The sequence below is a fragment of the Lynx canadensis genome, chromosome E2 (assembly GCF_007474595.2).
Source record: "Lynx canadensis isolate LIC74 chromosome E2, mLynCan4.pri.v2, whole genome shotgun sequence".
NCBI classification, from domain to species: domain Eukaryota; kingdom Metazoa; phylum Chordata; class Mammalia; order Carnivora; family Felidae; genus Lynx; species Lynx canadensis.
This window is the reverse complement of record NC_044317.1, coordinates 52917696-52942045: the sequence shown is the minus strand read 5'-3', so window position 1 is coordinate 52942045 and position 24350 is coordinate 52917696. Positions and strand designations below refer to the sequence as shown.

The following is a 24350-nucleotide window of genomic DNA, read 5'->3' as shown; positions in this document are numbered from 1 at the left end:
GTCAGCCGGGATTGGAAGGGGAGACAGCAGCGTGGGCGGCTGGCGGACCAGCAGAGAGGAAAGAGAAACGGAGAGGGAGGAAGAAAGAAGGGGAATCTGAGGGAGAGAAGGAAACAGCGGCGGTGGGGACGGGGAGAGAGAGAGAAAGAGGAAGAGCTTGAGTGTGAGGGAGAGAGAGGGGGAGAGAACGAGATGGAGATCTAAGGAAAAGAGACTCTGTGAGTCAGAGAAGAAAAGATCTGGAACAGAAACAGAAAGACTGGAAGAGAAAGTGCTGGGGGGGGGGGGAGAGGGGGTGCGGGCAGGGGAGAGAATGAGCCAGAGAGAGACTGGAAGAGACAGATTAGAGACAAATAGACAAGCTGGGGCCAGAGACAAGGTGTTAGGAGCCTAAAAAAAGGCAAGAGGGACCAGAAGTGACACAAAGCAAGAAGTGTGCGAGTGAGCAGGTGAGAAGGCAGACAGGTCTGAGAGGCAGCACCCAAGAGCCAGAAAAGGAGGGAGACTGCAGCTGGGTGCCCCAGCGCCCGCACGGCCCTCTTACCCCCATCCTTGGGACCCCAGAGCTGGTAAGTTCCCTGGCTGGCCTGGGAGGGACTGCCTGGGTGTGCATTCCTGGCGTCAGGGCTTGGCAGGGATGGCCTAGGGGTGCGTGTGGGAGGGCTGGAGACAGGTAGCTGGGGGCAGCCGCGAAGAGGCAGGGAATGGGGCTCCCTAAGCACAGAGAGGGTCAAATTCCTGGCGAGAGTGCAGGGGGCAAGAATAAAGGAGCCCCTATTCCCTGTCTTGGGCGGCAGACAGCTGCCCCCCTCCCCGCAGCTGCCAATGCCGCCCACCTCTCTTGGCATCGCTCTTGGTATGCAGTCCCGGGCCAGGGCCTCCCCCAGCCCCCCAGTCCCCAGACAACAGGCTCTTTCTCCTCAGCCTCCTCCGACCTGCGAGCCCCTGACCCCGTCTCTGTCCCCAGCCGGGTCAGCTGCAGAGACACGCACACAGCCCCTTTCTTTCTCTCCCCAAGCCCTTGATGGAGGAGGGCAGACCCCGGAGCAGCCTCAGCCTGGCCAGCAGCGTCTCCACCATCTCCTCCCTGGGCAGCCTGAGCACCAAGGTTTGAGCTTCTTGGAAGGGCCGGGGAGGTAGGCGGGGCTCTGGGCTGCCCCATCCTCTTTTTTCCCAGCCCTGGTTCCGTGCCAACTCAAGGGATTCTGTTTTTAGGAGCCAGGATCCTTAGCGATGGGATCTGCCACACCTAGTAAGGTCCCCAGTTGCCCACTAGCCCCAGCTAGGAATTTAGAGACGCTCCCAGCTGTCTCCACCCCTCCTGTTTTCCCAATTCAAAGCCAGAGTCACAATCTAGCTTGACTTGGTTGTTAAGTTAAGGCTACTCCCCAGCCATGAGGCTCTCCCCAGGAATTCAGGCGGTGACTACCCTTGACTGGGACTGAAAACTCCCTGTCCCAGCTCCAGGCATCCAATCTACCCAGTTCTGAAACCCGAGAAGGAAAAGACCTTTCTCAAGAGGGCTGAGATAGTTGCCTCCCAAGTCATCGCCCCAGCCCCAAGTTCAGTGACACTCATTTCCTTGTCCTCTGCCATTCTCTTCACTCATTTAGACTTTACCAAGCTCAGAATCTAGAGATTCAATCCCAACTCAGTGTCATCCCCAGGGCAGGGCATCCTGGGGGACCCTGGCTATGAATGCTGGAGATGCCTGGGTGGACAGGAGAAGGGGCTCCTCTCCTATTGGGAGGGAGGGATTTGGAACCGTCTGTCTCTGGTCATGGTTGCTCAGGGATGTCACTCCCTGGCACTGAAACATCCTTCCATTCAGCTGACCCATCACCAGGGACTCTGCATGGAGATCTTTCTTGATTATGGGGACCTCCCAGGCAAGATCTCCAATTCAGATCCCAAAGACTGCACTACATCTCTGGCTCAGTTAGACCCTTGATCCCCAAATTCCTTCCTCGTCAGCCAGTAGTCTCTTCCTTTCCCCCAAACAGCTCCGTCCGCCCATTAAAAGCGTCTGTTAGCTCTGTAACGCATACATCCAATTCTGATCTCAGAATTCAGTCCCCTCCTTGGGTGGTTTCTGAGGGCGGCTGAGGTTGGGTCTTGGGTTGCCTGACTCCCAATGCACCGCCGCCCCCAAGCCCATCCAAGGCCCCATTCACATCTGTCCTCCTTCTCTCCTCAGAAGCCTACCCGGGCTGTAAGCAAGGTGCACGCCTTCGGGAAGAGAGGCAATGCACTCAGAAGGGACCCCAACCTCCCGGTGCACATCCGAGGCTGGCTTCATAAGCAGGTGGGGTGAGCGGGTGAAGGGAAAGGACACCGAGTGATGCTAGAGGCTGTCCCCCTGGCTGTCCCCTGTTTCTCTTCTTCCAAGTCTCCAAATGTGTTTTGTTTTTCTTTTATTAAAAAAATAGATATTTATTTAGTTTTGAGAGAGAGAGAGCACAAGTGGGGGAGAGGCAGAGGGAGAGGGGGACAGAGGATCCAAAGCGGGCTCTGTACTGACCGCTGCGAGCCCGATGAGGGGCTCGAACTCATGAACTGTGGAATCATGACCTGAGCTGAAGACTGAGCCACCCAGGCGCCCCACCCCTCGTTTTTTTTCTAACAATCCTTCCCCCCCTTTTTCTGTCATTGTTCTATGCACCCGTTCATTCAGCAACCGCTTCCTGAATATTTACAAGGTGCCAAGCCCAGATAAGACAAACAAGTATAGTATATTCAGGATGGGGCAGGGCAGAGACGGATAATACATTAGTTTGTTTCAGATTGTAGGAATTGCTTTGCAGAAGTAACACAGGAGGATGTACTGAAAAGTGACAGAGGGGGGCGCCTGGGTGGCTCAGTCTGTTAAGCCTTCAGCTGAGGCTCAGGTCCTGCTCTCACAGTTCGTGAGTTGGAGCCCTGCATCAGGCTCTGTGCTGACAGCTCAGAGCCTGGAGCCTGCTTCAGATTCTGTCTCCCTCTCTGCTCCTCCCCCACTTGTGCTCTGCCTCTCTCTCTCTCTCTCTCAAAAAATAAACATTTAAAAACTTAAAAATCAATAAAAGTGGCAGAGTACCATTTGACTCTTGGTCAGGGAAGGCGTCTCTGAGATGACATTTGAGTTGAGGCCTAAGTGGCATGAATCACTTCGTCACATCGTGACATGAATGAGGCCGATCGTGTTGAGATCTGGGGGCCGAGGGAATCCGAAAGCCAAAGGCCCTGCAGCAGGCCAAAGATTGGTGTTTGGAGCCAGCCAAGGGTTGAGACAGAAGGAGTGGCAGGGCAGTGGTTCTCAAAGTGGTCCCTGGCCAGTATCCTCAGCATCATCAGGGAACTTGCTGGAAATGGCACGGTCAGCTCCCACCCACCCTAGATCTACTGACTCAGGAACTGTGGGGATGGGACCCAGGAAGCTGTGATGTAACAAGCCCTCCTGGTGATTCTGATGCAGGACCAAGTGTGAGAGATTCCCTGCCAGCCTGTACAAGAGAGTAAGGAGGGGCGCTTAGGTGGTTCAGTCAGTTAAGCGACTCTTTTATTTAAATGTATTTTTTAGGTAATTTTATTTATTGATTTACTTACTTATTTAGAGAGGGAGAGTGTGTGAGCGGGGGAAGGGCAGAGAGAAAGGGAGAGAGAGAGAATCCCAAGCAGGCTCCGCACTGTCAGCGCAGAGCCCGACGCAGGGCTCGAACTCACGAACCGTGAGATTGTGACCTGAGCCGAAACCAGGAGCCAGACGCTTAACCGACTGAGCCACCCAGGCGCCCCAAGCATCCGGCTCTTGAACTCAGCTCAAGTCTTGATCTCAGGGTTGTGAGTTCAAGCACCAAGTCGGGCTGTGCACTGGGTGTGAAGCCTACATTAAAAAGAGAGAGAGAGAGAGGGTAAATAATTTGAGATTTATTCTAGGTGTGACTGTAAGCTCTGTTTTGAGCGGGGGACTCCCCCAATCTGGCTTCTAATTTCAAAGGATCATGCTGGCTTCTGCGGGAAGAGATTGAAGAAGAGAAGAGGGGCAGGAGGTTGGAGAGAGAGTAGTTCTGGCAGAGGAGATGGGGAGATACAGGATTAGGGTTGTGGCTCAAGCCACCTTCCTGGCCTCTCTGTGCCTCAGACTCCAGCGTAATCAGACCGAGTCGAGGTATGTAAAGTGCCTGCCCACGTGTTGTATAGTATCTCGTTCCAGCCTTCCAGGAACTTCTCAATCCCCAGTTGACAGATGAGAAGACACAAGTGGCCTAGCCAGGAAATGACTTGTCTGATGGCATAGTTTGAGAGGGGTGGAGCTAGGAACCAAACGCAGGTCTGACTGTCCAGAATCTATGGTCGCTCGACCACGACGCTCTGGCTTCCAGCTCTCCAACTCAATCCATTGCATCAAACGCGTTTCTGTTGCGCTCTCTCTATGGGTCCCTGTCCCCAGGTGTCACTGTCTCCGTTCCCACATTTCCTCTCCCTACTTCCCGTCTCCTCAGGCCTCCCTTCCTGCTCTGTTTCCCCAGGACAGCTCCGGGCTGCGCCTCTGGAAACGCCGCTGGTTCGTCCTCTCCGGCCATTGCCTCTTCTATTACAAGGGTCAGTGCCCTGGCCTGAGTGGGGTGGACGGGGTGAGTGGGGTGGACGGGCCCCCCCACCCCCCACCGCCTCCCTTTCCTCTGGCCTCTTGGCCTCCAGATTCCTGTGTGATCCCTGAGCGCAGCCCCTCTTTTGCAGACAGCCGCGAGGAGAGCGTCCTGGGCAGTGTCCTGCTGCCAAGCTACAGTATCAGGCCAGATGGGCCAGGAGCCCCCCGAGGGCGGCGCTTCACCTTCACCGTGAGTCCGTCCCTGGGGTCACTAAGGCACTAGGCAATGGGGGCAGTCATTGGGGCATCCATTATTGGAGATAAAAAGTCTTGACCAGGGTCCGTGGCATCCTCCTTTCTAGAGGTCGCGGGCGTCCACGTCCCCAACTGTCTTTCCCCGCAGGCTGAGCACCCAGGCATGAGGACCTATGTTCTGGCCGCTGACACGCTGGAGGACCTGCGGGGCTGGCTGAGGGCGCTGGGCCGGGCCTCTCGCGCAGAGGGGGACGATTGGTGAGTATAGGTCCTGGCCGTGGCCCTGACGTCCAATCTGGGTCCACCTAATCCCCAGCCCCTCCCCTTTAGGCGCTGCCTCGTCAATGTCCAATCACTTGTCTTGTAGCTCAGGAGACTCCGCCCTTCAAGTCCCACCCCCAGGGAAATTCATCTCCTCCAATCAGCAAAGTCTTTCTCTTCTAGCCTCCACCCACCACTTTGTCCAGCCCCCGCCCATCAATATTCCACCCTCCCTGGTTGGCTCCCTCGGAAGTCTCCATCCCTAAGGCTGCCACTTAAAGAATGTCAAATATAGAAAGACCGTCACTGCCCCAGCCTGACCCAAGTTTCAGGCTGGAGACTCATAGTCTGGGACATTGGGTCCAGAGACCCGGATGGACCTTGTTACACTCCCCCCTCCCCCCTCCCCCCCACTAGTCACTGCCACACTCTGGGCCTCATTTTTCCCATCTGCAAAATGGGAACAATGATTTCTACTGCACCACCTTCGCTTTATTCTGTGTATGTTCCCGTGTGTGCTCATCCGTGAAGTGGGAATAAGGGTTGTTATGAGGCACAAAGGAGTGTTGTCTTTTTCTGTACCCACTTGTTAGCGGGCGACCCAGGTCACCTGCACTTCCCCAGCCGGGAGAGGGCCCTGGCGGCCCCGGTGGCCCCCCGGAGGTGAGCAGAGGGGAAGAGAGGCACAGCTTAGAATCACCGGAGGTGGCTCGGCTGTCCAGAGGTCGCGGACGACCTGGGCTGCTCACTCCCAGCCCCACAGCCGACCTCCAGTCTGGACCTCGGATCCGGAGGACTAGGAGCCCCGAGTGAGTTGACGGAGTCTGGGACAAGAAGGTTTTACAGGGCCGAGCATCGAGCATCGGAGGGGAAGAAGAAGGGGGTGGGGGGGGGGGGGGGGGAAGAAAAGGAAAAAAAAGAAAAAGAAAAAAGTTGGGGGCGTGGCCTAAGAGGAGGGCAGGGACTGGGACTGCTTCCCGGTAAGGCTTAGAGCTTTCTTTCTTGAGTAGGTGGGAGTTGCTGGAGTTCTTATGGGGTCAGAACCCATAGGGGGCAAGTCCTAAGGAGGAGATGCCACAAAGGGGGGAAATATTCATGCTCTGGCTAATGGAGGGGAGTTCTATTCCAGAGGGACCGTCAGACACATTGGAAGGAGACGCACACATGATGACTGGGTGGGTAGTGGGGTGAAGGGGCTCTAGTTGACCTAGTTCCCCTATTCTCTCTTCCCAACAGCCTGTTCACACCCCTCTCTCGCCCTCCATCCCCTCTGAGCCTCCCCCGGCCCCGTTCTGCTCCTGCGCGCAGACCCCCTCCGACCTCGGGTGACATAGCACCTTTTGCCAGACCCCATACCCCTCTGAGTCGCATCGATGTCCGGCCTGCCCTGGATTGGGGCCCCCAACGCCAGACACTCTCTAGGCCCCCCACTCCCCGGAGAGGACCTTCTTCTGAGGCTGGGGGAGGAAGACCCCCCAGGAGTCCCCAGCACTGGAGTCAGGAGGCCAAAACACAGGTCAGCAGAGAGGTAATGGGGAGGGGGACTACATTTCCCATATGGCTACCGGCTGTCTTTCCAGGCTGGTCTGCGGGCCATGGCCCCTTGAGCATCATGGGGGTTGTGGTTCAGCATAATCACTGCTGGGTTCAGATGTGAGGGAAAGTGAACTTCATTTCCCATCAGTCCTCAGGGCTGTCTTTTCGGGCTGGTCTCTGGCCATTACCCCTTAAGTATTATGGGGATTGTAGTCCAAAATACTGTCCTCCAAGGCCATGCTGGGAGAAGCAGTGTGGATTACATCTGTCTTGTTTGTGTCTCCAGTTTCTTTCCAAGATGTTCACTTGCTATTTTTCTCTGAGCATCATGGGATTGTAGCCCAGAATATCTACAGTTCACCAAAGATGTGAGAGTGAGAGTAGATTACAACTTCCTTTGGTCCCTGGGGCTGTTTTGCCAGGCTTGTCCCATTAGTATCATCCTATGTGTCCCCACGGTGGCACATAGCTGGAGGACAGGTAGTTGAGAAAGTTGTGGGGCTCAGTTCTGAACCTCAGTGAGTCTCCTGAGTCACATCAATTCTGGACACATCCACTCTAATATTTGTTACTAAAACATGCCAATTTCTAACCATCTCTGTTTCGATATTCCTCCCAGGCCCCCTCTGGGTCCACGTATCTCCAGCTCCCCCCGAGAGCTCCCGGGACCCGGGCTTCCATGGTTTTATTGGTAGGTGTCCTGGAGCACCTTGAATCTGCCAGAGCCCCCTTCCTTGCTTTCTTTGCTATGGAGAATGTCATCTCCCGGACTTGTGTGCCTAGAGAAGACTGGGTATTTCCAGGTCCCTTGGCAGACTCTTCTGTTAGTTTCCTAAGACTGTTGCAAACTGGGTGGCATGCATATAGAATATCTCTCCATTCATTCATATCATCTTCCGGGTATATATTTGAGTTTTAAGTTTTTTTCCGCAGGGATCTTGTGTGCTCTTAGTTAAGGTAATTCCTAAATTCCCGATAGTTTCTATAGCTATTTGAATGGTATCTTTTTCTTTTTTCTTTTTTTAACGTTTATTCATTTTTTGATAGAGAGACAGAGCATGAGGGGGGGAGGGGCAGAGAGAAAGGGAGACACAGAATGCAGAGCGGGCTCCAGGCTCTGAACTGGCAGCACAGGGCCCAACGTGGGACTCGAACTCACAGACCGTGAGATCATGACCTGAGCTGAAGTTGGACGCTTAACCAACTGAGCCACCCAGGTGCCCCCCGCCGCCTTTTTTTTTTTTTTTTTAAATGTTTTCTAGCTATGGATGGTATAGAGATATATGATTGATGTTTGGAACTTCATCTTTCCTCTGGGATCCTTTCTGAATTCTCTTATTTTATTTTTATTTATTTATTTATTTATTTTAAGTAATGTCTACACCCATCGTGGGGCTTGAACTCACAAACCCCAAGATCAAAAGTCACATGCTCCACTGATTGAGCCACTGAATTCAGGCGCTCCTGAATTCTCTTATTCTGATCACTCTTTGATTTTGTTGGTTTCTCTGGGTAGGTGAGCATATCATCTGTAAATAATAGTGGTTTTACTTACACTTCGTTTTGTTTTCTTTTTCTTTTCTAATAGCATCGGTCAAGATCTCTACTAGTGTGTGAAACTGTAACAGTAGTAGTGAGCATCCTTATTTTATTTTCTCTTGTAAAAGAAATGTCTGTGTGGTGCCTGGGTGGCTCCGTCGGTTGAGCGTCCGACTTCGGCTCAGGTCATGATCTCACGGTCTGTGAGTTCCAGCCCTGCATCGGGCTCTGTGCTGATGGCTCGGAGCCTGGAGCCTGCCTTGGATTCTGTGTCTCCCTCTGTTTCTCTGCCCCTTCCCTGCTCGGGCTCTGTCTCTCTCTCTCTCTCTCTCAAAAGTAAATAAACATTTAGGGGCGCCTGGGTGGCGCAGTTGGTTGAGCGTCCGACTTCAGCCAGGTCACGATCTCGCGGTCCGTGAGTTCGGGCCCCGCATCAGGCTCTGGGCTGATGGCTCAGAGCCTGGAGCCTGTTTCCGATTCTGTGTCTCCCTCTCTCTCTGCCCCTCCCCTGTTCATGCTCTGTCTCTCTCTGTCCCAAAAATAAATAAACGTTGAAAAAAAAAATTTAAAAAAAAAAAGTAAATAAACATTAAAAAAAAAAAGTTTTTAAATAAAAAAAAAATAAAAAAGGAATGTCTTAATTTTCTCCCTGAGTCATAACATGGCTATAGCTGTTTGGTAACAGAGCCCATTGGATCTCCCTAAAGCCAAGAATCTGGCGGTTGGTCTACTGAGGTTTGCTAAAGCTTGGAACAAAGCTAATAAGGAGAAAGGTGTCTGTCATTAGAAACAGGGCTTGATTCAGCACTGAGCTACAACAAAGACCTGTCCGTCCATGTGACCCCTGGCTTTTCTCTTTCTCCTCAGCCGGGTCCCCCCCTAGACTCAGCTTTTCACCAAAGCTTGGAGACAGATGTAAGTCCCCCCTGGCCCAACCCCTGCCGAGTTCTCAGAGGCGGGAAGAGAACGCTTTAGACGGTGGCGGTGGTGGTGGCCGTGGCCGCAGGGAGGACAGGGGAAGAGCCAGATCTGGTCCATAAATAGTTCCTGTCCTCCTCTTTCCAGACTCTGTTGACCAAGTTGTGTGGGCAGGACCGGCTCCTGAGGAGGCTACAGGAGGAGATAGACCAGAGGCAAGAGGAGAAGGTATGAGGCTCTGAAACGGGGGAGGACTCTTGGCCTCTCCACCCATCTCTCCCTTCCTGAGCCCCAGCGTGCCCCAGGATTTGGGAGGACACCGTCTCTCTCTCTCTCTGGGGCTGTACGTGGATTCAGAAGTTGAACCACCTTCCGTCTCGGTGCAGGAGCAGCTAGAAGCAGCCTTGGAGTTGACCAGGCAGCAGCTGAGCCAAACAACCAGGGAGGCCGCGGCTCCAGGGAGGGCCTGGGGGCGCCAGCGCCTCCTGCAGGACCGACTGGTCAGTGTGAGGGCCACTCTGTGTCACCTGACTCAGGTGAGCGTCTAGGAAGGAGCATGCCCTCCCAGGAGGCCTGAGGACGCTGCTACAAGTTGTCAGTGAAGGGGACCTGCCAGCAGAGACTTATGGGAAGGTGGTTCTTGAGCATTCCCCTCTTTCCAGGTTTTTTTTTTTTTTTTTAATTTTTTTTTCAACGTTTATTTTATTTTTGGGACAGAGAGAGACAGAGCATGAACGGGGGAGGGGCAGAGAGAGAGGGAGACACAGAATCGGAAACAGGCTCCAGGCTCTGAGCCATCAGCCCAGAGCCCGACGCGGGGCTCGAACTCACGGACCGCGAGATCGTGACCTGGCTGAAGTCGGACGCTTAACCGACTGTGCCACCCAGGCGCCCCATCTCTTTCCAGGTTTTAAACCAGTCATCTTGACGGTCTTAGAGAGTGAGGGGCAAACAGCCAACAAACAGCAGACTTAATTTAGTGGTTTGAGAGGGTGAATTTGACATGGGCTTCCTGGTTTTGAATCTCAGCTCCTGCTGTGTGACCTTAGAAAAGTTACTTGACCCCTCTGGGCCTTAGATGCCTCTCTCTCTCTCTCTCTCTCTCTCTTTCTCTCTCTTTTTTTTTTTTTTTTTTTGAGAGAGAGAGAAGATGAGTAGACAGAGAAGGAGAGAGAGAATCTTAAGCAGGTTCGACAGCCAGTGCACAGCCTGACCCGGGGCTTCCTTTCACAAACAGTGAGATCATGACCCGAACCGAAATCAAGAGTCAGACGCTCAACCGGCTGAGCCACCCAGTTGCCCCCTCAGATGCCTCCTCTATGAACTTGAAATGATAAAAATAGTATTTAGTACATACAGTCGTTGTAAAAATTTCTTAAATACATACATATTTAAACATATAATCTCTATATATAAATATAGAGATTATATATGTTATATATATATGTTATATATATATAACATATATTAAATGAGTGATGATTTAACACATATATTATGTAATATATTTTCTATATATATCATGTATATATCATATATTTGTGAATATTTAAAAGTTAGGTACCTGGTAGATGGTAAGAAATATTTAAATGTTAGCTATAATTATTGTTATCTGTAAAATGGGGACATTAATAATACCTACCTCACAAGAATTAAATAAATGAGAGCTAAGTGTGGTGCCTAGTACATGGTAAGCACCTAATAAATATTAGCTGTGATGATCATGATTCTTCCTTGGGGGTGCTTAGAGACCCTGGGGGTCTCTCTCTCTCTGTCTTGACTGTCCCAAGAATTTATTAGATCTGTAGACTCTTCCACCCTAGCGGAGTTCAGAGGTAATCAGAGAATTTAGGGAAACCTGTTATTCGTCTACACTAGCAGCTCATTGGAATGGCAGGTTCCTTATAGACTCTGGGGAATCCTAGTAGTCTGAGCAAAGGGGCTCTTGGGAATTGTAGTCCATATGTGTCCTTCTCCCCCCCCCCCCCCCCCCCCCCCAAAATCTGGGCACTGGGGACCAGGCCTTCCTTCCTCCTCCTCGGGCTGGGAAAAATGGAGTGGGGAAAGATCTGGTGGGTGGGCGTACTAACCCTGTGTTTCCCTGTTTTGGGCACCTGAGGAGCGAGAGCGGGTTTGGGACACATACAACAGCCTGGAACAGGAACTGGGCAGCTTGAGAGAGACTCTGGAGTACCTGCTGCACCTTGGTTCCCCCCAGGTATACATACCCCTGCCCCAAGACCCCACACTCCACCCTCCGCTCTTTGTCCGCCATTGAAACCCTTTTGGCATTTAAGCCCCTCCCACTTCGTTTCAAACTCCTCCCCTTACATCCTTTCCTTACATTTTGAACCCTTTATTGTAGTTAAGACCTTGCCCTTCGTTTTAAGACACACCTGTTTGGAATCACTCTCTCTTCTGGTTCTAAATCTCTCCTCTAATTTTGAAGCCCTGTCCTCTGGTTCAAAATTTCACCCCTCAGCCCTGCCACATCCTGTGTCCTGACTTTTGCTGTTTCATTTATCCTCCGGAATTTCTAGTTTCAAATCCAATCACTTGGTTCAAGCTTCACTACTTTTTTTTTTTTTTTAATATTTATTTATTTTTGAGGGGGGGGGGACGGGCAGAGAGAGAGGGAGACACAGAATCCGGAAGCAGGCTCCAGACTCTGAGCTGCCAGCACAGAGCATGATGCAGAGCTTAAACCCACGAATCGTGAGATCATGACCTGAGCTGAAGTCGGAGGCTCACCCAACTGAGCCCCCCAGGCGCCCTATTTTTTTAAATGTTTATTTATTTTGAGAGAGACAGAGAGCACGAGCAGGGGAAGGACAGAGAGAGGGAGGGAGAGAATCCCAAGCAGGCTCCAAACTGTTAGTGCAAAGCCCCACTTGGGGCTGGATCTCACGAACCACGAGATCACGACCTGAGCTGAAATTAAGAGTCGGATGCTTAACTGACTGAGCCACCCAGGTGCCCCTAAAGATTTTATTTTTAAGTAATCGCTACATCCAACATGGGGCTTGAACTCACAACCCTGAGATCAAGAGTCACATGCTCCTCCAACTGAGACAGCCAGGCTTACCCCCTACCCTACTTCTTCATTCTAAACCTAATAATCAAGTTTCTAGATCATATATCTTTAGTTTAAAACGTTGACTTCTAGTATTAAATGCATACTCAGATTTAAGTGCTGCTCTCTGCATGATAAACCCTTCCCCCTCCTTCCTAAAATCCACTCTCACTGCTAATCCCCCTCCCCACTGGTGTTAAAAATCACTTGGCACCAGCAGTATATGCAAAGAACCAAATTAGGTTTATTACAGGAATTCAAGGTTACTTTAACACTTGAAAATCAGTCCATGTATTTTTGTAAAAAGGAGAAAAGCCTTCATCTCAAGTCTAGCAAATAAAGGTATGAGGAGCAGAGAAAAAGAAGTAAACCTATTTTTATTTATAGATGACATGAGTGTATATATGTAGAAAATCCAAAATAATCTCTGGATAAGCTAGTAGAATAAACCAATTCATCAAGGTCACTGAATGCGAGGATAATACGCATAAATCAATGGTCTTCCTGTATGTTAGTACCAAATGAATAGAGAGTATTTACAAACAATAGTGTTTGTAATTGACATAAACAAGTAAAATATCCAGGATGAAATCTAATGAAAGATATGCAAGGCATCTATTCGGCACGCCATAAAACATCACTGAGAGAAATTAAAGAAGACTTATATAAATGGAGAGATATACCATGTTCATGGATAGGAAAGATACCATCACTGAGAGAAATTAAAGAAGACTTATATAAATGGAGAGATATACCATGTTCATGGATAGGAAAGATACCATAATATAAAGATGTAGTCTTTCCAGATTGATTTCCCCAGTGGGGATTTACAATCCCAGTACAAATCTGGGAGGTGTCTGTGTAGAGATTGACAAAATGACTCTAAATTGTATCCATCAGGGCAAAAGACTAAGAGTAGCCAAGGCAACCTCCAAAAACAAAGCTGGAGGACTAAGGCAAGTGAATGTCATGTCTGTCTGCAAAGCTACAGTTAATAAGACAGTGTACTAATGTCACAAGTTTAGACAAATAGACAAAAGGGATAGAATAGGATATTCAAGAGCAGATTCACATATATTTATATGCTCTCAAACTTATAATGGAGATAACTGCAGAGCAGTATAGAAAAGACAGTGTTGGGGCGCCTGGGTGGCTGAGTTGCTTAAGCATCTGACTTCGGCTCAGGTCACGAACTCACAGTTCATGAGTGCAAGCCCTGCGTCGGGCTCTGTGCTGACATTTCAGAGCCTGGCGCCTGCTTCAGATTCTGCCTCTTTCTCTCTCTCCCCTGGTTGCCCTCTTTCTCTCTTTCTCAAAAATAAACGTTAAAAAAAATTTTTTTTAAAAGAGTAGGATAAAATTATCCGCGTAACCTCACTTTGTGCAGAAATCTCTGTCCCCACCCATTGCCCTGTTCTCTCCCACTCTCTCTCTCAAAAATAAATAAACGTTAAAAAGTTAAAAAAAAAAAGAAAGAAAAGCCAGTGTTTGTGATAAATTGTGATGGGTCAAAGGGATATCTCTATGGAAATGGATATCCACAAATAGAGCCTCCACATGCATACATCATGCGTTTATGACTCCATAAATACAGCCTCGCTGATTTCAGACCCATCTTTAACCCTCCTGGTATTTTCCCACCTTTTGAGTAGCGGATTTCTCTCCTCCCCCCCCCCCCCCCCAGGACAGAGCATCTGCTCAGCAGCAACTATGGATGGTGGAAGACACGCTGGCAGGTCTGGGGGGCCCCCAGAAACCACCACCCAACGCTGAACCTGACTCCCCATTCCCTGCACTCCAAGGCGAGGAGTCCTCAGAGAGGGAGGTGAGACGCATAAGCCTCTCTCCCCGCCCCCAGCTCCCTGTCCCATCTGCCCTGGCCCAACTCATCACCCACTCCCCTTTTTCTCTCTCCCTTTCTTTCTCTCAGCTAAGCACCCCAGGCAAGTATCCTAGGCTCTGGAAGTATCTAGGATACTGTGCTGATCAGCAGAGAGCCCTACATGGGGCTCGAACTCATGAACCGTGAGATCATGACCTGAGCCCAAGTCAGACCCTTAACCTACTGAGCCACCCAAGCACCCCTCCCCTTATGTTGAATAGGGATAATAATTGCCACCTTGCAGGAGGGGATTCAATGAGATAATGCGAATAAAGTGCTTATCACAGCGCCAGATGCATAATCAGTATAAAACCTTGCACTGAAAATGCCTTGCTATGTGCCAGGCACTGTTCTAAGTGCCTTACATGCCTGGATTCAATCTTCAGACATGGGTTCAAAGGTGAAATATGGCCCAGAGAGGGAAAGTAACTTGAAGAAGGTTGCCCAGCTCCTAGGTGGCAGAGCTGAGATGTGAAACTAGGACGTCTGGCTCCTGGTTTTCAGTCTTAACTCCTACTCATGCTGTGTCTTGATGGCCGAGTGCCTGAAAAATGACAATGATAAGCATTATTCTCCTTTCCCGACCGTGCCAGAGCCTGCCTGAGTCCTTGGAGCTGAGCTCATCCAGGTCCCCTGAGGCTGACTGGGGGCGGCCGCCCGGGGGCGACAGAGACCTCCCCAGCCCTCGCTCAGGTGAGTGTCCTGGCCCGGGTGGGACTTGCTTGGCATTTCCTGTCCTCACCAAGTCCCGTTCTGTCCTCCCAGGTCTTGGATCTCCGAGGGTCTCCCGGGCCTCCAGCCCTGAGAGTCGTCGTCCTGTTTCCCCACCGCCAGGAACCAAGGTAGGCAGCCCATCTAGCCTCCTCGGGTCCATCTTGTAACCCTTTAATCTGACCACCCCACACTCTGGGGAGACAGCTGCGAGAAAGGAGTTCTAGGGCCACACCCCAGAGCAGAGAGAGAGACTGGCTGAGTGTTGGGATTGAATTCTGTCTCTGCTGCTTCTAAGCTGTGTGACTTCGGGTCAGTTATTAAACCTCTCTGCCTCTATGTTCTCATCTGCAAAACAGAGCTAATAGGAGTACCTACCGCCTAGAGCTGATGTGAGTATTCAAACTAAGCGAATGCCCACTAGGTTGAAAATAGTGCCTAGATGTAGTATCTCATTCATTCATTCAACAAATATTTATTAAATATCCCTTTGGCTGTCCAATAAGGTAGCCAGTCGCCACATGTGATTATTTAAGCCTAAATGAATTATAATTTGGGGCACCTGGGTGGCTGAACTCTGTTAAGCATCCGACTCTTGATTTCGGCCCAGGTCATGATCTCACGGTGCGTGAGTTCCAGCCCTGCATCAGGCTTTGCATTGACCGCACGGAGCCTGCTTGGGATTCTCTCTCCTTCTCTCTCTGCCCCTCCTCCTCCTCTGTCTCTCAAAAATAAATAAGTAAACACTTAAAAGAAATCAATGAATTAAAACGAGGGGAAGGGGCGCCTGGGTGGCGCAGTCGGTTGAGCGTCCGACTTCAGCCGGGTCACGATCTCGCGGTCCGTGAGTTCGAGCCCCGTGTCAGGCTCTGGGCTGATGGCTCGGAGCCTGGAGCCTGTTTCCGATTCTGTGTCTCCCTCTCTCTCTGCCCCTCCCCCGTTCATGCTCTGTCTCTCTCTGTCCCCCCCCCCCAAAAAAAAAAGTTGGAAAAAAAATCTTTAAAAAAATTAACTAGGGGCGCCTGGGTGGCTCAGTCGGTTAAGCGGCCGACTTCAGCTCAGGTCATGATCTCTCGGTCTGTGAGTTCGAGCCCCGCGTCGGGCTCTGTGCTGACAGCTCAGAGCCTGGAGCCTGTTTCAGATTCTGTGTCTCCCTCTCTCTGACCCTCCCCCATTCATGCTCTGTCTCTCTCTGTCTCAAAAATAAATAAATGTTAAAAAAAATTAAAAAAAAATGAACTAAAATGAAGTAAAATGAAAAAATTCACTTGCACTCACTGCATTTCAAATTCTTAGGAGCCACACTTGGCCAGAGGCTACCCTGTTGGACAGGGCAGATACAAAACATTGCCACCATCACAGAAAGTTCTATTGCACAGAGCTGTTCAGGCGCTGAGGGCACACACGTGAACAGAACGAGGAAAAAAAAAATCCTTCCCTCAGGAGTCTGACATTCTAGTGGGAAGAGGCAGATTATAATTTACTGTACATTATTTTATACGTTATAAGTGCTGAAGAGGTAAAAGCAGAAGGTCTGGAATGCCGGAAGAAGGGGTGCAATTGTAAATGGCTTGGTCTAGGGTAAGCCTCATGCAAAGGTGACGCTTGTGCAGCTACCTGAAGGAGGTGAGGGAGCGAGCCTTGGGGATATCTGGTGGAAAAGCGTTACAGGCAAGGGGAACAGCCTTTGCAGAGGCTCTGGGGCAGGACTGGGCCTGCGGTGTTGCGGAAGCAGGTAGAAAGTCAGTGTGTCTGGAACTGAGTAAGCCAGCGAGGGGGAGAGGGGTAGAGGGCAGGAGACACGGGCCAAGGGCGTGGATCGCGCATGCGTGGTCCTGTGGCCCTAGGTGAGCCCCGAGCCCTGGAGGGTTCTGAGCTGCCCGAAGCGGAAACCGGCGCCCTCTGACGGCCGTGCGGGGAACAAGCCGCAGGGCGAGCGCTGAGGCCGGTACCCAGTGAGGACAGTCCAGGCAGGAGATAACGGTCATTTCCACTAGCTTAGAAGGAGTGGAGCTGTTGAGAGGGAGGCAGATTCTTGTTACACCGGTTTTATCCAAAACTCTCGGGACCAGATGTAATTCAAAATGCAAACATTTGCAGATTCCAGGCTGGTAATATGCATACACTGTGTATTCTATAATATCCCCCCAACAGCGCCACCCTTAATCAAACACGTTACATTTCTCTAGCAAAATGTATGAATGTTCATACTTAAACGGGATTTGGTTTATAAATAACGTCTGAATTTAAATGTCAAGTTTTTAAAAATATAGCAACGAACAACCAAATGATCGATTGAGTTCCGTGGAATAAAAATTGATTATAGGGGCCCCTGGGTGGCTCAGTCGGTTGAGCGTCCGGCTTCAGCTCAGGTCCTGATCTCACAGTCCGTGGGTTCGAGCCCCGCGTCGGGCTCTGTGCCGACAGCTCGGAGCCTGGAGCCCACTTCACATTCTGTGTCTCCCTCTCTCTCTGCCCCTCCCGGGCTCCCATTCTCTCTCTCTCTCTCTCTCTCTCTCTCTCTCTCTCTCAAAAATGAATAAACATTGAAAAAAATTTTAAAAATTGATTATAAATACCAGGCACTTTTTTTTTTTTAAATGTTTTATTTATTTTTGACAGAGAGGGAGAGAGAGAGACAGAGCATGAGCGGGGGAGGGGCAGAGAGAGAGGGAGACACAGAATCGGAAGCAGGCTCCAGGCTCTGAGCCGTCAGCCCAGAGCCCGACATGGGGCTGGAACTCACAAACTGCGAGATCATGACCTGAGCCAAAGTCTGTCACTTAACCGACTAAGCCGCCTAGGGGCCCCAAACGTTTATTTATTTTTGAGAGAGAGAGAGAGAGAGAGAGAGAGAGAGAGAGAGAAAGAGTATGAGTGGGGGAGGAGCAGAGAGAGAGGGAGACACAAAATCCAAAGCAGGCTCCAGGCTCTGAGCTGTCAGCACCGAGCCTGACGCGGGGCTTGAACCTACAAACCACAAGATCATGACCTGAGCCGAAGTTGGCCACTTAACCGACTGAGCCTCCCAGGCGCCCCTGGGGTGTCTCATCTTAATTGAGCAAATCGGTTGGGATCTCTTGGTCACTTAATAAATCCACACAGTTGAAGGTCAGCAATGAACTGTGTAAGGGCTGAGGGCAGGCCTCCCCAAGATGGGCCACTTTAGCATGAAGATTATTCTGAGCTAAAGGCAATCGAGACCCTGGGGGCCCAAGAGAAACATTGGTGCCTCCCTTAACTACATAGAAAAATCGAAATCGGAGCTCTTTCCCAGAATAAGGGTTATTGGCTGAGATAAGTTTTATCTGAGTGGCCCATCTGTATGGCTGGACAACCATCTCATTACCAAATATCTCCTCCTCTTCTCGTCTCTCTGTGAAGTGCGTCCCTTCCCTCTAGAGTCCCAGGCCCCTACCCCCTTGTCCTTGGTTCGGAATGATATGCATACCTCATTTTGCCTGACTACCTCTGGAATCTCCACGTTCCTGCGGACTCCCCGTGCGTCCGCTGTTACATTTGGATTTCTCCGCTTAATCTGTCTTGTGTGAATTTGATTCTTGGTCCGGCTGGACGGACGCTTGAAGGGGCTGGGGATTCTTGCTCCCTGAGAACTGACCACGTATTTCGTCTTTTTCTCCACCCCCAATGTGGGGCTCGAACTCACCATCTTGAGATCAGAGTTGCCCGGTCTTTGGACTGAATTCACCAGCCAGGGCGCCCCTGCAGGGCCATTTGAAACATTCTCGGAGCCCTAAATCTGTGCTTGGATTTTTCTTCTGAGCCCTTAGAAGTCACAGATATTTCTTTTTTTCTTTACTTTTCTTTTCTTTGTAAGTTTATCCATTTATTTTGAGAGAGAAAGAGAGAGAGCAGGAGCGCGAGCGGGGGAGGGACAGAGAGAGGGAGAGAGAGAGAGAATCCCAAGCAGGCTCCACACCCAGGACAGAGTCTGACACGGGGCTCAATCTCACTAACTGTGAGATCATGATCTGAGCCAAAATCGTCGGTCGCTCGACCAACTGAGCCACCCAGGTGCCCGTTACCAATATTTCTGTTGCTTCTTTTCACCGTAACCCACGGGGCCGTCTTTGGCTCCTTCGTTTATCTTGGAGATCAGTTTAAACCAAAAGGCATAAATAACGAAAAGCAAGAAAGTAGCCACGGATGGCAGGGGCCCGCATGACAGAGGATGTGCTGAGACTCAGGTGACGATGCTGTACGTCATAATACCAGGTGGATATCGGCACCAAGTTTAAGAAAACGTGTCCGTTTTTAGGTTTTTTGGGTTTTTTGGGGTTTTTTTGTTTTTTGTTTTTTGTTTTTTGTTTTTTGTTTTTTTTTTTTGCTGTGGCAGGGGAGGGAGGGGGGAAGTAGAATTGCGCATAGGAGATTTTTGGAACTGATCTGGAAGGTGGAGCCAGTAAGATTTCTTGGCACATTACAGGTAGGGTATGAGGAGTCGGGGAGTGACGATTGGGTCCTTGGCCTGGGCCTCTGGGGCAGTGCAATTACCATGCAGGAGATGGTGGAGGGAAGGTGAGGAATCCAGGTTTGAATATGCTGATTAATTTCGAGCTTCAAGTTTGAGATTATTCAAGTCATCGGGGCTGTTGTGGGCCCTGGGCTCGTGTGTACTGGGTTTCGCTGGACGCTGTGATTGCTGAGCTGAATCAGGCCACATCTCAGGCTTTGGAGAGCCTCAGACGGGATCACGATGAGAAGAGAGGGAGGCGTGTGCGTGGTGCAATGGCAATAGCTCAGGGGCTCTGGGGGACACCAGCGGGCAGCTCCCAGACTCAGCCTAGGCGTGTTGCGGGACGGTTTCCTGGAGGTAGAGAGACCTTCAAGAGTAGGTTAGAATTTACCAAATGGGGAATTTACTAGGGAAACAGCTGGTGCAAATGTTTCTAAAGCCAGCATCTCTGCTAGCCTACAGGAAGCCTTTTTGTGAGTTCGGAGACAGGCACGCACCCCCTCTGGGAGGGCAGAGCATGACTTGGTCGGTGGAGGGCTCAGCCCTTGGGCAGTGAGCAACACATACATCTGTACAGGGCCGCTCAGGAGCCCAGAACTCTGGCCTCCAGAACCCCATCCGCCAACTGCAGGGTGGTCCAATTCAGAGCAACGAACATCTCCTGTGGGAGAAGTCCCTCACAGCGTGGGACACTCCAGAGGTCACTGCCTGGAGGTCATGGCCCAGAAGCTCGGATGGTATGTCTCCGGGTCAGAGAGCTCTGCTTGGGGTCTTATAGCTGCAGCTTTGTTGTGTCTTATCTGTGGCTGGCTCCCTGTATGTGTCTGTGTCCACACGGCCCCCTTTCCTTAAGGACACATGTCTGCGGCTGGAGAGCCCCGTCTGCCTGTCTCCTGCCCGGAGCAGCTGACAAGTCCCGACAGCCTTCCTGCATCTCAGTCCCTCTCTGTCCCCTCCGGTTCAAGCTGGCAGTGTTCCTGCTGAGATGATTTCCTGGATCCCCATGTCACATGCCTAATCTCTTAGCAAACGGGTTGTCTGGCCACACCCTTGGGGTTCTCTCCAGACTTCTGGTTTCTTTTTAGCGCACTTTTCTCCCCCCCCCCCCCGCCTTTGATTTAGCTCTGTCCTCTTGCGTTGTTTTTTTTTTTAATTTTTTTTTAATGATTTTACTTATTTTTGAGCAGAGCATGAGTGGGGGAGGGGCAGAGAGAGAGAGGGAGACACAGAATCCGAAGCAGGCTCCAGGCTCTGAACTGTCAGCACAGAGCCCGTCGCGGGGCTCGAACTCACAGACTGCGGGATCTCGACCTGAGCCGAAGTCGGACGCTTAACCGGCTGAGCCACCCAGGCGCCCCTGTCCTCTTGCGTTTTAAGCTCTTCAGGCTAGAAGCCCATGATCAAGGTGTGAGCAGGGCCGTGTTCCCTCTGAAGGTGCCAGGATCTGTTTGAGGCCCCTGTCCTAGCTTCTGCTGGTTCCTTGGCTTGTGGGGGCCGACTCCAGTTATACGAGGCATTTTCCCTGTGTGTGTTGTTCATCTGGTTTTGACGGCCAGAGAGAGCTCCCCAAATCCTTTCAAAGGCCAACCCAAGTCGATCCTCTTGACAATTTAGTTAATGCATCTCCTTCTTGGGGCGCCTGGGTGGTTCATGTTGAGCGTCTGACTCTAGGTTTCGGCTCAGGTCATGATCTCATGGTTCATGGGATCGAGCCCCACATTGGGCTCTGCACTGACAGCACAGAACCCACTTGGGATTCTCTTTCTCCTCTCTCTCTGGCCCTCCCCCAACTTGTTCACTCTCTCTCTCAAAGTAAATAAGCATTAAAAAAAAATTTTTTTTGTTTTTAAATACATCTCATTCTTCTTTTTGTTGTGTCTAAGTTGACTCAAGAGTTGTTTCTTGGGGCGCCTGGGTGGCTCAGCTGGTTAAGCGTCTGACTTCAGCTCAGGTCGTAAACATGCGGTTCGTGAGTTCAAGCGCCACGTCAGGCTCTGTGCTGATGGCTCAGAGCCTGGACCCTGCTTCGGATTCTGTGTCTCCCTCTCTCTCTGTTCCTCCCCTACTTGCACTGTGTGTGTCTCTCTCTCTCTCTCTCTCTCTCAAAAATAAGTAAAGACTGGGGCGCCTGGGTGGCTCAGTTGGTTAGGCATCCGACTTCGGCTCGGGTCATGATCTTGAGGTCCGTGAGTTAGAGGCCTGTGTTGGGCCCTGTGCTGACAGCTCAGAGCCTGGAGCCTGCTTTGGATTCTGTGTCTCCCTCTCTCTCTGCCCCTCCCCAGCTTGGACTCTGTCTCTCTCTCTCTCTCTCTCAAAAATAAATAAACACTAAAAAAATAATAAATAGATAAACAAATAAATAAAGAGTAAAAACAAAACAAAACAAAACAAAAACAAAAAAGCCCAGAATCTCGACTACTCATGCAGAGAAGCTGGATATGTCCAGGAAGTGTGGGTGCTTGTCGGGCTGGGGGTTTGGATTCAAACAGGGCAACTGATGGAACTGAGGCCAGAGAGGCCGGTTGGGCCTTAAACATCCTGAGGGTGCTCAGAGCCGCGGGAGGACAAAGTCTGCTCTCGGCGTAGAAAGATCGCCCTGAATCTGGTGGGGACCTTAACGGGAGAGGGCAAGACTGGAGGCCGAGAGAGGTTCAGGGAAGAGATTAAGGGGAGCACCAAGGTTGGGGCCTCAAGCGTTCCTCGTCTCCCCAGGCCCCCCTCGCCCGGCCTCGGATGAGTGCCCAAGAGCAGATGGAGAGAATACGCAGAAACCAGGAGTTTGGACGGCCTCTCCCTCGCCCTGCTTCCCCCCGGCACCTCACTCTGGGGAGAACACTGTCCCCAGCCAGACGCCAGCCTGACAGAGAACAAAGGGTGAGGGGAAGAACAGAGGGCGCAAGGTGGGGTGGTAACGGATCCTCTCCTTCAAGTTTGAGGCTCAGTTTCCTTCTCTGTAAAATGGGGATTTCTCTCCCGCTTTACCCAGAACTGGGTTTCCAGACTCACCCCTGATCTGTGTGCCCATGTGATGGCTCCCCTAGTGGGGTGGGGGTGCGGCAGGGGAGGCAGAGACAGTGTCGCTTCACCAGTGTTGTTCTTCCTTCAGAATGGGGGGTCACAGGTCTCGACTGTGGACCCAGCTTTTCTTTTTTAGTTCCTCTGTGTGATCAAAGCCGGGGGGGGGGGGGGGGGGGGTTGGGGAGGGAAGTGAGCAAGTAAGAAGATGATTATATTCATACTGTTGCAATGGGGAGAGCATTCCAGAGCTGAAGATACGATCAGCACGATGTGTGTGAGACTTTTCTAGGAGGAATTAGACAAGTCCTAGGTGGGTCATTTTACAGCTGGGATTGTTTTTGTAATCAGAAGGTGTCTCAGCCAGACACCAACAGCTCAGGGGTGTTAGAGGGGGTTAGAGGGGACCAACAGCTCAGCTACTCCATTATGAGGCGTAAATTGTGAATTTGGAGGGTCTGTTTCTGGCCTTGTCTTGTCATAGGTGAACAAGAGGGTGGTCATTTGTCAGTCTTATGTAGGTCATATGGAGAAGGGTGCTTTGCAGTAAGCCATTTCCCCGAATGCAAATGGCTGGGGAGGGGGGGGTACTTTCTTAACCCTTGCTGTTTTCCAGGAGTGCATGTAAAGTTAAACATTGTCAGTGTCTCTGGGGCAATTTCATTCCCTCTCTGAGCCCCCTTCATTTCACCCTCAAAATCAGACCATGAGGACTTCCAGGTGAGGAATTTTAATGCCCCGATTCCTTTGCAGCCTGTCCAGGGACACTCAGGAGCCCCCAAATGGCTCAGAAGCTCTGGATCCTGGAGCAGGTAAGGAAGTGGAAAGTGAGGCAGGAAGCAGAAAATCAATTTGCCAAAGGCTGCTTGCTGTCTCTTGGGTACTAAGATATACAGACTGCAGAAGCTTTTAGAGATGCTTGAATTCCTGGGCCACCAGAAAGGCCAGGATCCGCAGTGAGAACTGGAGTTTCCCAAACTGCAGAACTGGATCGATATGAAACTCCTGTTCTCTGTTAGGAAAGCGGGTGAAATTTAACAAGGAATAGACTATGAATCCCATAATGCAAGCTCTGTTTAAAGTCCTTTAGAGACATGTGCTAGGGACTACGACTCCTGGGAGGACATGCATGGCCCTGTGGTACTGGCTAATTGTAGACGCCCCCCCAAATCTCTTTTTTTCTAGTCCGAGGACCACCACCCCTTATTTGCCAACATCCGAAGGTCACCGGGAGAGAGTCCTCAGCCTCTCTCAAGCTCTGGCCACCGAGGCATCGCAGTGGCACAGAATGATGACAGGTGAGGAGGGGCTGGGGATCTTGGACTCCTGGGTTTTAGGGAAGAGGGAGCCAGACAGAGCCTGGAATCCTTGGTGCAGGTCGGGAGGGGTCTGAGAGCTGCTGGAAATCCTTTGTCTTGATGAGTAAAGTGCCCTTGAGGGCTCCGAAGTTCCAGATCCCAGGAAGGAGGGGACAGGGTTTCAGGACTCCTGGGTCTGGGGGAGGAGGGGGTTGGGGCCAGACCTGTGGGTCTGAGGGAGGAGAGGGTGGGGACTGGAATCCTGGGTCTGAGAGGAAAGGCCTGGGGGTCTAGACTCCTGTGTCCCAAAGTTTGTCATTTTCATCCCCCCAATCGTGCTATGCAGGTGGACATTTGGACTCCCGAGGAGACCCTCTTCCCCCCGCGCCACCGCCTCCGTCAGATCCCACCCCCCAGGTGACCTCGCCCCCGAGGTCTCCAGTGGCTAATTCCAGTAATTCCAGCTCGGCTGGGTGCTCCCACCGGGGTAGTGGGCGTGGCGCAGGCCCCGCCTCTTGGGAGCCCACGTGGGAATCCGGGACCGCCCCTCCCGCCCTGACCCAAGAAGAGGGGGCGTGGCCTCTGCGGGTCACTCTGCTGCAGTCCAGCTTCTGACCTGCCCCACGCCGAGCGCCGCAGCCAATCGGGACGTGAGGGCGTGGCCTCGAGGTACCGCCCGGAGATCTGGAGCCACTCAGGGCGCAGTGGGGGCGTGGTCTGGTCTCCATGGTGGCCTGAGGAGAAGTGTATATCGCCAAAGTTTGATTTTTCCCAATGCTTGTCCAAATGCGGATTAAAACTTTGAACTTTTAGTC

The 24350-nt window shown here is 51.2% G+C and overlaps 1 protein-coding gene across 1 annotated transcript; it reads left to right on the top strand.

The window, feature by feature from the left end:
- Window positions 1-178: 178 nt before the first annotated feature.
- On the top strand, window positions 179-24347 carry PLEKHA4 (pleckstrin homology domain containing A4). The gene is made up of 20 exons (XM_030299461.1): window positions 179-569; window positions 1019-1108; window positions 2198-2305; window positions 4509-4581; window positions 4720-4820; window positions 4974-5083; window positions 5680-5895; window positions 6323-6602; window positions 7242-7313; window positions 9029-9076; window positions 9227-9307; window positions 9466-9615; window positions 11199-11297; window positions 13837-13977; window positions 14628-14727; window positions 14800-14876; window positions 21935-22096; window positions 22991-23049; window positions 23423-23535; window positions 23882-24347. Exons 2-20 carry the CDS (start codon window positions 1025-1027, stop codon window positions 24148-24150), a joined length of 2343 nt encoding a protein of 780 aa, XP_030155321.1. The 5' UTR covers window positions 179-569; window positions 1019-1024; the 3' UTR covers window positions 24151-24347.
- Window positions 24348-24350: the final 3 nt, after the last annotated feature.

Excerpts from the sequence above, each read along its gene's own strand:
- PLEKHA4 (XM_030299461.1), top strand. The coding sequence starts at position 1,025 with ATGGAGGAGGGCAGACCCCGGAGCAGCCTCAGCCTGGCCAGCAGCGTC. Across the intron at positions 4,582-4,719 it reads TTGCCTCTTCTATTACAAGG|ACAGCCGCGAGGAGAGCGTC; the intron begins GTCAGTGCCCTG and ends CCTCTTTTGCAG. Across the intron at positions 9,308-9,465 it reads ACCAGAGGCAAGAGGAGAAG|GAGCAGCTAGAAGCAGCCTT; the intron begins GTATGAGGCTCT and ends GTCTCGGTGCAG.